The 12,380-nt window shown below is 54.5% G+C and overlaps 2 protein-coding genes across 9 annotated transcripts in view; one reads left to right on the top strand and one right to left on the bottom strand.

Annotated features, from left to right (window-relative positions):
* SMPD3 (sphingomyelin phosphodiesterase 3) overlaps window positions 1-6,057 on the top strand; it is a 29,607-nt gene extending 23,550 nt beyond the window's left edge. For 2 of the 4 annotated variants that reach the window (XM_011380548.2, XM_011380547.2), the window contains 4 exons: window positions 631-720; window positions 1,025-1,088; window positions 2,981-3,092; window positions 3,351-6,057. In XM_011380548.2, coding sequence (XP_011378850.1) covers window positions 631-720; window positions 1,025-1,088; window positions 2,981-3,092; window positions 3,351-3,452 — 368 coding nt within the window. In that variant the 3' untranslated portion in view covers window positions 3,453-6,057. Of the gene's footprint in view, window positions 1-630; window positions 721-1,024; window positions 1,089-2,929 lie in introns of all 4 variants that reach the window. The other 2 variants (XM_011380546.2, XM_023523536.1) reach the window with 2 other exon arrangements.
* A 1,219-nt stretch (window positions 6,058-7,276) lies between these two features.
* Window positions 7,277-12,380, bottom strand: part of PRMT7 (protein arginine methyltransferase 7) — a 36,279-nt gene continuing 31,175 nt past the window's right edge. For all 5 annotated transcript variants that reach the window (XM_011380544.2, XM_011380545.2, XM_023523538.1 and 2 more), the window contains exons 14-18: window positions 12,168-12,329; window positions 10,991-11,065; window positions 8,749-8,909; window positions 7,750-7,846; window positions 7,277-7,505 (exon numbers count right to left, since the gene is read on the bottom strand). In XM_011380544.2, coding sequence (XP_011378846.1) covers window positions 7,326-7,505; window positions 7,750-7,846; window positions 8,749-8,909; window positions 10,991-11,065; window positions 12,168-12,329 — 675 coding nt within the window. In that variant the 3' untranslated portion in view covers window positions 7,277-7,325. The remainder of the gene's footprint in view (window positions 7,506-7,749; window positions 7,847-8,748; window positions 8,910-10,990; window positions 11,066-12,167; window positions 12,330-12,380) is intronic.

Here is a 12,380-nt window from a genome sequence, read left to right as displayed (position 1 = left end):
CCCCCATGGAACACGGCTCCTCCACTGCAGCCCTGTGGTCCCCTCATTGACACATGACTGATGCCAGCTCCCAACACTGGGTGCTCTCAGGACCTTCCGGAGTCCGGGTGGGGACCCAGCACATACAGGGAGAGGCTGTTGGGAGGGGTTCTACCCTGTCAGGCCCCACTCAGTGCCCTGTCCTCCTCCCTGGGGTCTCAGAAATGCCCTTTTGGCTTCCTGAGTTGGCAAGACAAACTAGAACCCAGGGCAGGTCACCTTCTCTGAGCCTGGGGTCAGCCCTCACTCAGCCTAGACACCCAGGTCTGTGAAGGGCAGGAGTCCTGGCTGGGGCAGCATCAGCCAGCCCCCGACAGGGTCTGCCATAGGATCTGGGAAGACCTCAAGATTTCTGTCCCCTGAAGCCCAAGAAGGACAGTAACTCCTGTCCTCAGATCAAACGAAAGCTGAACACTAGTGAGGGGGCTTCTCAAGGACACAGAGAACCAGGGACAGATGAACCACAGACAAAGGGAGACCTGATGAGCAGGAACCTGGTGGTGTCTGGACAAGGACCAGAGGAAGCTGGCCCTCCAGGAAATGCCAGACACCTTGAGACCCACAGCATTCCCTCCCTCCCTCCCTGCACAGATGACAAGCTGGAGCAGCAGCACTCCCTGTTTACACGCTACAAGGACCCCTGCCGCCTGGGGCCAGGGGAGGAGAAGCCATGGGCAATTGGTGAGCTGGGGCGGGAGAGGGGGGCAGCAGGAGGGGAACCAGGGCGAGGGAGGGTCACTGCCAAGTTTCAAGCTCACATGCTAAGACCTGGCACTGCACTAAGGCTGGGATCCCCACAGGCTTCCCAGAGAGACTGCCAAGACCTGTCTGTCCCCAAGGCCTAACTGCTGGGGACACCCAGCAGTTGGGTTGGGACACCCAGGCCAGCAGACACCCTCTCCTGCCCCCCCTGCCCCAGGGAGGTGGCCTTCCTCGATGCTGACTGGGCCCTACCTGCAGTGACCACTCTCTCCCTCATTCCTAGGTACCCTGCTGGACAAGGATGGTCTAAACGATGAGGACGTGAGCACCCCTGACAATCTGCAGAAGTAAGCACCCAGCTCCAGTGGGGCAGGCAGCTCCCAGATCTGGGCTGAGCACCCAGCCCTGACTGTGGGGAGATGGCTGTGTTGTGTGGGGCAGAAGAGAGAACAGAGCTCCATGAGAAAGAAGTCTGTGAGAGCCTCCAGGACAGAAACTGGGGGCGGGTGGAGGTTGTCGGCTCTCTTGCCCCAAGGGCTGGCCTTACTGAGGAGAAGCCCCCAGATAGGCCTGGGGTCCTGAGGTGGCGTTTTCCACACCAGCACCTGTCCCACCAGGAGCCCAACCCTGCCAGGCACAGGAAAAGGGACCAGAATCTCTCAGGGCAAGGCTGAGCGCTGCTGAGACCTCTGTCAAAGAGCCCTGGGGATGGCGTTTGCTCCAAGGAGCCCAGCAGTTCGTGGCCACCAATTAGGCAAATAAAAATACAAGCAAAGCTAACACAAGCCAGTCATTTTCAAAGTAGAGACAGCTCCATCCCAACCAAACTTCATTTTCGAACCTAATGACACTTCATAAAGGACACATTTGAGAGGCCAGCAGCAGAACCAATTTATAATTCACAGCCCAGGACTGCACAGAGTCAAGGCGATGGCTCCCTGCAGCTAATTTGAGCCAATTAATTAGATTATAGACTAAATTTGAAACATCATCCTATGCCGAGAAAATTATCTTTTTATGAGATGATTAAAAAATGACTATCAGTAACTCTCAGATCACTGATGCTGGAATTAATTATCAAAGGCGAAGGACAGTAATGGATTATATTTCTGAGCTGTACCAATGTTCTGCATATCTTTAGTGTATTTATCTCAAGGCTGATAAAAACCTTGTAGAAACCTACGTTTGCTAGATGTGCCTCTCGAGGCCCCCTTCCAACTGTCCAGGCATAAGCCAGCCTGGCAGGCCTATGCAGTCTCTCAGTGGTGCTACTCTGCCTGCAACATCGGCCGGGCACCTGCCCTCTGCAACAGAGTCTCCCACAAAGGTTCCTCCCCACTGATGCTCAGACTTCAGACGAAACATGGCAGGAAGGAGATGGCAGACAGGGAGTCAGAAGTCTCAGATTCGGGGTGTAACACCCCACCTGAGCACACTGCCCTCTCTATAGAACCTTGGCCAACACTTAAGCACCTGTTTCTTTCCTCTGAGTAATAGGATGACAGCCATATCCCACATTGTTCTTTTCTTGGCACACCTGGTCCCCAAAGTATCCAGGGGCCCTAGCAATTGTTCTCGTTTCAGAAGAAGAAATGGAGGCTCAGAGGTTGGTCGCTTAAAGACAGACTGACACAAGAGTTCAGTCCTGGAATGGGGCCTGGGTGCTCTCCTAGCCACACCCCCGCCCCAGCCCCTGCTTACCTGAAACAAGAGTCATGGGGTCCTGGGGACTTCCAGAAGAGAAGGGTCCTTGAGGTTTACTGCAAAGCCCGTTCCCTGAATAGGCTCCTACTGGCTCAGAGCAGAAACTTATTTTGCAGAGGAGGTAATAAGCAGTTCCATCCCTAACCCAGCCAGACCCTGGGCAGCACTGGATCCAAGCTACAGCCGCAGCCAACATCCTAGTTCAGAAAGGGAAGGCGAGTGCTGGCCTGCCCAAGGTGGACATGGGACATTCCTGGACAGATTCCAGAGTGGCCCGGTTCAGTCAGGAACTTGCTGCCTTGGACTATTTCCCTCTATCCCAGTGCCTTTTCGGGCCCACGAGGAAGACAGATGTTAAATGCAGGGGTCTGCTCTGACCTGCTTCTCTCACTTGGGGATGAGAACGTGGCTCCAGACTCAGGACCCGGGGCCTGGGGCATGGGCTCACCTCGCCTTCCTGTTGCTTCCCTGTGCATATGAGCAGGGTGTTGGAGAGCGAGGAGGGCCGCAGGGAGTACCTCGCCTTCCCCGCCAGCAAGAGCCCGGGGGCATGCCAGAAGGGACGTAAGGATGTGCTGAAGGGCAACGGCAGGCGCATCGACTACATGCTGTACGCGGAGGAGGGGCTGTGCCTGGACTGGAAGGCCGTGAGTCTGGGGCTGGGTCGGGCTGTAGGTAGGGGAACCTGCGCCTTGCACCCCTCACCAACACTGAGCTCTCCTCTGAAAATGAGACCTGCCACTCCTGGAGACCTTCGGGGTCCTCAGGATCCTTCCAGCCCTCTGCCCTCAGGAAAACCAGGCCAGCCCCGCCTAGAGGCCCCACCCCTGTTCTCCAGGCCCCTCCTCTGCAGGGTGCCCTTTGAGTCTAATGCGGATGCTTCTCTCCCCCACCCCCAACCCCAGGAGGTAGAAGAATTCAGTTTTATCACCCAGCTGTCCGGCCTGACGGACCACCTCCCAGTGGCCATGCGGCTGATGGTGTCTACGGGGGAGGAGGAGGCATAGACCAGCCGAGTCATCACAGCAGCCCGGCCTCTGTTAGCCCTTTGAGCCGCAGCCCGTCCTTGGCCATGTCCCCTCCAGCAGCGGGGCCCAGGAGGAAGGCAGGGGCCCAGGATGAGCTGGAACCAACACTGCCCTGTACCTCTGGGCACTTACCATAGACAGAGGAGTCAGGCAAGCCCGGGGAGGCCCCGGCTGCCCAACCAGTGCCATTCTTTCAAGACGTAATTTTCTACAAAATCTACAGCACAACCTAGTTTGTAACCGTGGGTTAGTATGAGAACCGGGTTTCTGTACTCTTTGTATCTCTTCTCAAGCTTCGTCCAGGGTTCATTATTTTTGTCTGCTGCCATGTTGTCTCGCATGCCTGCCCCCTCGCATGCACGCTGCCCGCATGCCATGTGCCACGCCATAGCCACACAGACCCCTCACTCGGGCCTCACCCAAGGCCAAACTCCAAACACAATCAGAACCAGCCAAAGAAGCATTCCTGGGCACAGGGCCGCCAGCTCGCTGCCTCCGGCAGGGACCGTGAGGGCTGCGTCCAGTCACCGCGAGCCCGGGCTCTTCCCAGGGTCTTGCATTCAAGGGCGATTACATTTTAAAAAGAAAAACAGTAAAATTTAAGAACAGAAACAACCCTTCACTTTAGAGGGTTTGCAAGCCACAAGGGAGAACACTGCTCTTCTTGAGACAGGGTCCCCTCCCGGCACTCCAGGGCCCCAGGGATCCCTAAGTGGACAGCGGAGCCACAGACAGGAAGCCAAGAGGGCACAGCTTTCCTACAGGAAACGGGGTGCGTGGCATGAGGGAGAAAGGGGGCTGCTGGTTTGAGAATAATAGATTTGTAGATTCTTTTCTGTCAAAACCAACACCTCCTCTTTCTGCCAGAATCCGTCTCCCCTCTAGACACCTCTCTGGCTCGGGACCATTTTTTCCCTGGAGACTGTCCTCATCCACGAGCTGGCGGAGCTCAGGGACTGCGTGCCTGCCTGCCTGCCTCTGGGTGGAGCTGCGGCTGTCCTCCCATACCCATCCTCAAAACTAACCTGCGGGCCCTGGAGAAGGGGGCAAGATGCCAAAGCGCAGAGAACGGCCTATCCCCTCACTCTCACCAGTGTGCGGGCAGGGGCGGCGAGGCCAGGGCCCACTGCTTTTACAGGGCAAGGAGTGGTACTGGTTGGCATCCAGGCGCTTATACGCCTGCTCTGCCACCATGTGACCAGGGCCAGCTGCAGGCACCCAGGCACAGTGTGGCAGAGCCTGCAGGTGAGGCCCGCAGCTCCCCACCCCATGGCAGCACTGCCTCTGCCCACCTGCCTTTTTAAACACACCTGGGGACTCTCCCCACAGTCACGCAGGGAGGGTTGAGTCTGTTTCCTGACAACCCCCACTGGTCTCCCCTCCTCGCAGCGCATTGCCCTGTGCCCACCTCAGAGCCAGCTTTGCCCAGCAAGGCTGGGGAGCATACCAGGACCCTGCTGGTGCCAGTGCGCTGACACTGTGCCTTGTCACCCACTGAGCTGCAAGAGGGACCAAGAGGGGGCCAAGCAGCCAGCCAGAGGCCAGGGCCTGTGCTGGAAGAGGACACTCCTGAGAGCCATACCCACAATGGCACTGGTTTGTCTGAACGCACCTGGCCGGGGTAGCGGCAAAGCTGAGGGCTTCATGCCAGGAGTACTTCCCTGGCCAGGCCCCCAGCCCCACACCCTGGGTCCAGAGCCAGGAGGGGCTACTCACCACTGAGGGCGCCATCCTGCCTGGGCTCTGCTGTGTTGCTCCTCCTAGGGCCTGGCCTTCAAGGCCTTAGCTAGGCTCCATGGGGTGAGAGGGCCCCTCATGCCCAGGAAAAGCCAGGAATCTCTGTTCACAAAGGCAGGGCCCACCTGGGCAGGCACGAGGCCTAGATGGCCATGGCTGAGCCCAGGACCTCAGGCTGCAGATCGGCCATGTGTCCAGGAAGACAGCAGAGAGGCCAGGGATCCTGAAGGAGACAAACTCCACGTAGCTTCCAGCCCTCCAAGGGGTTGCCTCCCTCCCAGGGCAGCTGGGTGGGGGCCGAGGCGCAGGAGCACGTGCTTCTCTCCCTACTCACAGGGCAGCCTTAGGCAAGTCATACCTCCCTGTGCCTCGGTCACTTCCTGTCCTAACAAGGTCGCCTCTGCCCAGCCTGGCCCTGGTACTGACTCCCAGCTCCCCTTGCACCTCCCTCTGGTGCAGCCTCAGCGCTGAGGCCACTATTGTCCAACCACACGTTTCATAAAGCCTGTGGACTCCTGGGGCCATGCACAAGCCAGACTTTTCCATTTTAATTTTTAAAAAGCAAAGACAAGAAGCAATGGCAGGATCTCAGATTCTGTGGTGTTTGGCCTGGGAGGGACGGACACAGGAATCACCTACATCCCTAACCAATGTCCCGTACCTGCCCCAGGCCCAGCTTTCTCCAGAGAAGCCAGGAGGTAGGGTCAGAAGGAAACGGTCATTTTCATTTGTCCAAACCACCTTGAGTTTTAAGTATGAATATTAACCTTGATGCTTTTTAACTATTGTATTAACTTGCTGAGATTTAGAAATACTGTTTTAAAAAAGAAAAAAAAAAACTTTTTTAATTTCTGGGTTTTTTTTTTGTTTTTTTTTATGTATTGTATCCTCATGGGACATTAGGGGTTTTATATGGTAAGCACACCTGTTTTGGTAAAAATATTATCAAACATATATCAAGACAATTCTTCCCTAGAAGAAAAACAATCTTTCACCTGATAAAATATTTTGAAAAGAGAGGTGTTTTTCTCCTTTACTGGTGCTGAAAGGAAGGATGGATCACGAGGAGAAAATAAAACTGTGAGGCTCAAGGCTGGTGTTCTCCACTTATTTAAGTGACAAGCTGGGGCCAGGCCTAATTCCAACTCCAAGCCCAGGGCTGGGCAGCTAGGTGGGGCAGTGGGGAAACCGCTGTGGGGGGCCTGCCTCCCACGACAGGACAAGCACAGCCTGAGTCTGCCGTAAACAGCCCAAAAACCTGGCCACCTTGGTTTTCTTGCCCAGTGTACCATCATCCCCTCTGGAACTGGGGGTAAACAGCAAAAGGTACTTTGAGCAGGGCAGAGGGGCGAAGCAAGGCTGGGGCCTCCTCGGGACTCTGGCTTTCCCTGGCAAGGCCGGGGCTGGGGCAGCCACACCATACCTATCTGCCCCAGACTTCTGAGGTGGTGGGAGGTCATTCCGCCAGAAGGGGGCACACAGGAAAAGATGTACCTCCTGGCTCCTCTCCCGATGGCTGGTTTCCTGGGTCTGCATCTCAGGAACTGCTTTGGGACAGTCTCCTCTCTGCCCTCTGAACAGTAGCCTGGTGTCCAACTGTCAGGTCTTGGTCACCTGCTGGTGCTGCACAGAAGCCAGATGCTTATGAATGTGGTTTGGTGACATTACCCAGTGAGTGAAAGGGCAAGAATCCCATCCTCAGCCTGGATTTGCCAGGGTCTTTGAGACCGGGGTCCAGACACAAGTCAGCCCCTCCTAGCTGGAGCCAGGCAGAAGTTCTCAGCACACAAGCCAGGCCAGCGATCACCATGGCCTGGCACAGCGCAGCCCAGAGCAGTGGTTCTGAAGCCTTGGAGCTTTCTGAGCACTTCAGAAGCACTGCAAGGTGGGCTCCATGGCCCCTTCTAGGCTCCAGATTCAGCCAGCAGCCCAAGATGCCCAATGCATCTGGAGTGAGGAGCCAGTGGTGCAAAAATGCAATAAGGGAAGAGGTCCCCACACCCAGAAACCGAGCTGGGCCCTGAAAAGAGAGGCACCTTCACCTTCCTTCCCAGAAAGTCACACCATTCAGAGCCCGGAGCCCCACAGGTCACTTTATTTCTCAACGAGTGAGGGTCAGTGCCCATCATCTCGGGTGTTTGAGAGTGTGAAATCCATGGTGACATCTCCGGTGTCGGGGTGGAACTCTACGACATAGCTGACTGCCTGAGGGCCACCCGATGGTGCTCTGGGGCCCAGTGTGGTGCTGAAGAAGTACACGGCCTGCTTGCAGTGTGGGTTCCAGCAACAGTCCCCCTGCAGGAGAAGCAGCAGAAAGCAGTGAGGACTCCCGACAGCCAGGCCCTCCTGGCCAGCCTCCCCGCCAGGCAGCCTAAAGCGGGAAGCTGCTGCTTAGGGACAGGGACACGGGCCACTGAAGGGTTATCATCTGGCTGAACATGGGCAGCGAACACCCAGAGCACATCAAGTGGCATGGCTTCCCCCAGCAGTGACTGCTCTCAGGGTCAGCCATCTCTGGGACCCATGTGCACAGCACTACCTTGTCCTCTGCAGGCTTCAGGAGGCCGGTGCTGACCGTGCTGTCCGGGGTCAGGTGGTATTCCATCCACAGGACGGCCCCATGGCTCCTCCCGGGCCTGGGAAAGGGGTACGGTATGTTAGGGCAAAGAGAAACAGCACGAGAGATGAGCAGGCACGGCCGCAGCTCCCTTCTGCTCTCCAGAAACCTCTGGTCTACCCCACTTCCAGCCTGCCTCGGTCAAGAGGTTCCTAATACTCCGCCTGACTAAAGGCCACTTGGTAATATGCTGAGCAAGAAGAGCCACAACCAAAAGCCCTCACTCACTCCTTGCAGCCTGGCTGAGCTGAGCACTCAGGAGTTACTGTGGGACAGGACCAGCTTGGCCACGGGACCAGCCTTCTCGGCCTGAGGTCACAGAAAGGCTTGGTCCAGAAGGCTAAGAGCACAGCCCAGAGGCTAGAAGACCTCTACCAGATACCCTGGATGGCAGGCCCAGATGGGTAACTGCCCTGCCTTCCCCTTGTCAAAGAGGGGCTCTGGGCTCAGGGCCTTCACTCAATCAGAAGGGGTTCTTCCTCAGGGAAGCGGCCCCTCCTCCCCGTGGAGGGAGCTGGAGCTGGATGGCCTGACTGTGCCTCGCCAATTCCCAACCTGCTTTAATTCCCAGGAGAGCTCAGGAAAATGGTCCAATGGGTAACCATAGCAACCAAATTCACATTTCTCTGCAGCTGTGATCCAACATGCTGCTTAGCTCAAAAGGAGCCTCAGATGTGGGGGGTGGAGAGCAAAAACCACTCTGACTCTGACTCCCTACCCACAGACACCTAGAGGCTGTGGGGACCCACTATTCACTCAAGGCCACTTCAGACCAAAAAGGGCAACGCTAAGACAAGGTAGGCCATCCCACCTACGTGAAAGTGGCCAAGTGAAAGTGGCCATTTGGGCAGTAACTACTAGATAGAAAGCAGGCCCCCCACCACTTCCTTTCTCCACACCCACCCAGGAGGTGACGCTCACCTCCTCAGTTTGATGGAGCCCTCAGCACGGACAGGCTGCAGGGGGACTGGCTGTCGAAAATCAAAGGTCAGGATCTGCTGGGGCTCAGAGAGGCTGTGGCATGGGTACTCCCATAGCGGGTGGGGCTCGGCCTCCTTGCTCTCCCTGAAGTCCAGGGCACGCTGAGAAAGGAAGGGGATTCAGGAGTCTGCAGAGATAGAACCAGGTGGCCCACAGGACATGGGGCTCATGTCCCCGTCTCCAGGGTCTATGCCAGTAGCCGCTCACCTCCATTGCACAAGTCCCTCAGGGTAACTGCCAGTCATTTGGAGCGCGGGTCCTTACAGAAAGACCCAGATGCCTGGATCAGACCAGCTGATTTCTCTTGTTTCCTGCTGCCACTCATGCGCCATCTCCTCAGCAAGTCACTTCACCTCTCTAAAGCCTCATTTTCTCCCTTTTAAAATGGGATAACACTGCCTATCTCATGAGCTACTTTAAGGTGACACTTGGTACTTAGACACTCGCCCATTTGGTGACCCTTATGCACACTATAGCTGCCAGATCACTCCCCCACAAGGTTCCCAGTCTAGAGGGAGCCAACGCAGAGACATGCAACCTCAGTGTCTAGAGAGCGCTGACCTCCTGCAGAGACTAGGTGGGGCAAGAAACCTGCCTGGAGGGGTGACCTCTAGGATGCCTGAAGGTCATACAAGAGTTGGCAGCAAGGAGAGTGGACAAAGCTGAGCAGGACAAGTGGCCAGGGTCTTGACTGCAGGGGTGATTCTGCTGGGGGCAGGGAGCCTCACAGGGTTTTCCCACAGGGGATGGACAGGGTTGGACTCAGGATCTTCAGGTTTACTTGGGCTCCACGTGGAAGACGGTCAAGTGGGAGAGGCAGGAGACTACACAGTCACAGGTGAGAGACAAAGTGGCCTGGACCTGAACAGCAGCGGCAGGGTTAGGAAACTGGATCTGAGGGTCACTGACGACCTGATGGTTATGGAATCTGAGGACCAACTGCAAGTGAAGGCAAAGACTTGCCCAGGAGGACACTCAGGGCCTGAGCCCAGCATTTGGGTACAAAGTAGTGGCAGGCCTGGGATGGGAACAGTGAAAGAAGCCAGGTAAGGGGTGGGGGAAGAGCACATAGATTTTAGAAGCATCAAGGTCAGAGTGCCTGAGGACATCTGAGTGGAGAGTCCCCTGCTCTTAGTTATTTGGTCTGAGCTCAGGACAGATGCAAACATTGACCAGCAACAGAGAAAGGACAGTAAGGGCAGGGGCTTGAGGGAGACCTAGAATACATGACGCCTTAGGAGATGGGAAAGATAGGAAAAGTCCAAGAAGGGGCCTGAGGAGTGGCCAGACGGAGCTAGTGTGAGTGGTGTCTCAACAAAAAAGAGATTTCTAGAAGCCTGAAACAGTCAGTGGTCAGCTGTGAAGGGGCAGGTAAGATGCAAAGTGAAAATATTCACTGGATTTATTTACTTAAAAAAATGTTTACATAAGTAATCCGCAATCACTGTAGGAAAATATGAACAGAAAGTGAAAAATTAATCACTTCCTAATCACACACTAACATTGTGGTGTCCACTATTCTACCCTTTTTCCCTGTGCGTATGTGTGAATTTTTTTCACATATACGATGGAATCCTGTTCCTTGCCCTGCCCTCTCCTGTGGATGTATAGTGACTCTACTTCAATACTCGTCGATTCAAATACCACTGGCACTTTCATGACTTCCTTGGGTTCTCAGGGATGCAGATCCTGGTAGCTGACTCGATCCCCTACTGATGTACAAACAGCCCTGCAGGGCCTTCCTTCCACACCCTTCCCCATGCTCCAGCACCCTCACTGGACTGGAGTACCCAAAACAAAAATGGCTGGCTCAGAAGGTTACCAAACTACCTTCTAGAAAGGCTGTTCCAGCAGAGAACAAGCTGTTGATGATGGCAGGCGAGGTTCCAGTGGCATGGTGACAGATAGGCGGTCTGACATTCTGATTCAGGAATTATAGACCAAAGCCAAGAACAGCCTACCACTAGACTTTGAAACAAATGATTCTCAGACTCATGCTCATAATAAACCAAGTGGATAGATAGACCAGCCCATGCTGCCCCCAGCGGAAGAGCTCTCTGCACGCTGTTTGCACAGCCCAACCCAGGTCTCTCCAGAGAAGCCAGATGTCCCTGTTAGAGGCCTGTGGCCATGCAGAGTGGGTGGATGGGACACTGTGGGTAGGAGCTGTGGCCTCACCTACCTTAATCATATCATCCATGATGTGCACATCGAAGCCTTCACAGTCACCACAGGGGCTCCGGATCCGCCACAGGTCCTGTGAGGAAGGCACAGCCCTTATAAACCCCCATCAGCCAGGGCATGCTGATGCCCACACCCACAGGGGCCACAGGGGAGTACGGCAACAGGATCGAGAAGGGTCGGTGAGGGCAAGCTGGGGTGGTCCCAGCGCTAAACCTGAGGCACCTCTTTCTATTCCCTCATGCCTAGAAAAGACCCCTAAGGTTGAAGGGACTCAGAGATACTAAAAATTCAGGACTGTTCTATTACTCTGCCAAGTCTCACATGACCCAAGTCCTCTCCTACAAGGCGACAACTGGCCATGGCCAGAGCTACTTGGCTGGGGTTTCTCACTACCTGTCCATCCTAAGACCATTTTTTTAAGGAAGAAATCTATGAAATCAGTTCTCAAGGCTCTCTGCCTATAAACAGAGCGTGAGGACAATGGGCGGGAGGGGACCAGAAGCACTCAAGCCAATCGACTTTGCGTTCTCTGTCTCCTGGACATATGCCTGGAAACAAGTGTGGTTCTCCACCTTCCTTCTTTGGTCGTGAAAACCTCATCAGGTAAATAAATAACACAGAAGAAATGCCCAGAAAACGAGTGACAGAGCCACTAAGGCACCAACGCACAAAACCATTCTTGTCAAAAAAATATCAAATGAGGTTCACTCTACATTTCAGGTTAAAAACATTTCAAAATCCTTTTAATAAAAACTGCCTTCCCCAAAATGACTTTGTGACTATGGTTCTGCTTTGATGAGAAAATTAAAAGGAAGCTTTTCAATTTTTCTTGCATAAAGAAGCTGACTCTCCGATCTCAAAATGCTTTTAACTGGAGCCTTGGCTTTTAATGAGAACAGAGCAAGCTTCACGGCATGTCTTCTGAAACTTTTAATTTGTATATTTTAATTATTCTGATAAGCCATATTGTAAAATGACAACACACAGCCAATTTCATTTCATGAGTCAAATTACTGCATTTTTAAAAAGACAAGCCTCTTCTATTCAACCCTGTGGTGTGCTGATACAGAAACCAGAGGCCCAATCACAAAGACCTAAGTTGCTCCATCTGCACCCGAGGTCTTTGTAAGAAAACAAGGTCCTCCCCCTTCTACGAAAACATCTGGGTGGCCTACCCTGAATTCCACGACCACAGCATGCAGTGAGGCAGCCTGGGGCATCACCACAGCACCAGGCCCCAGGTACTGGTCCACAGCAGTCCGCACATACCAGAAGTACAGATTATGCCACGGCAACAGGCTGGTGGTGAAGAATGGCTCACCCAGGAGCACAGAGACCTGGCGACCAGAACAAGAATCAGGACCAAGGCATCAGAAGGATTTGTCTGA

The sequence above is a fragment of the Pteropus vampyrus genome, unplaced genomic scaffold, assembly GCF_000151845.1.
Source record: "Pteropus vampyrus isolate Shadow unplaced genomic scaffold, Pvam_2.0 Scaffold394, whole genome shotgun sequence".
In the NCBI taxonomy this organism is placed as follows: domain Eukaryota; kingdom Metazoa; phylum Chordata; class Mammalia; order Chiroptera; family Pteropodidae; genus Pteropus; species Pteropus vampyrus.
This window is presented reverse-complemented; position numbering and strand designations above follow the sequence as displayed.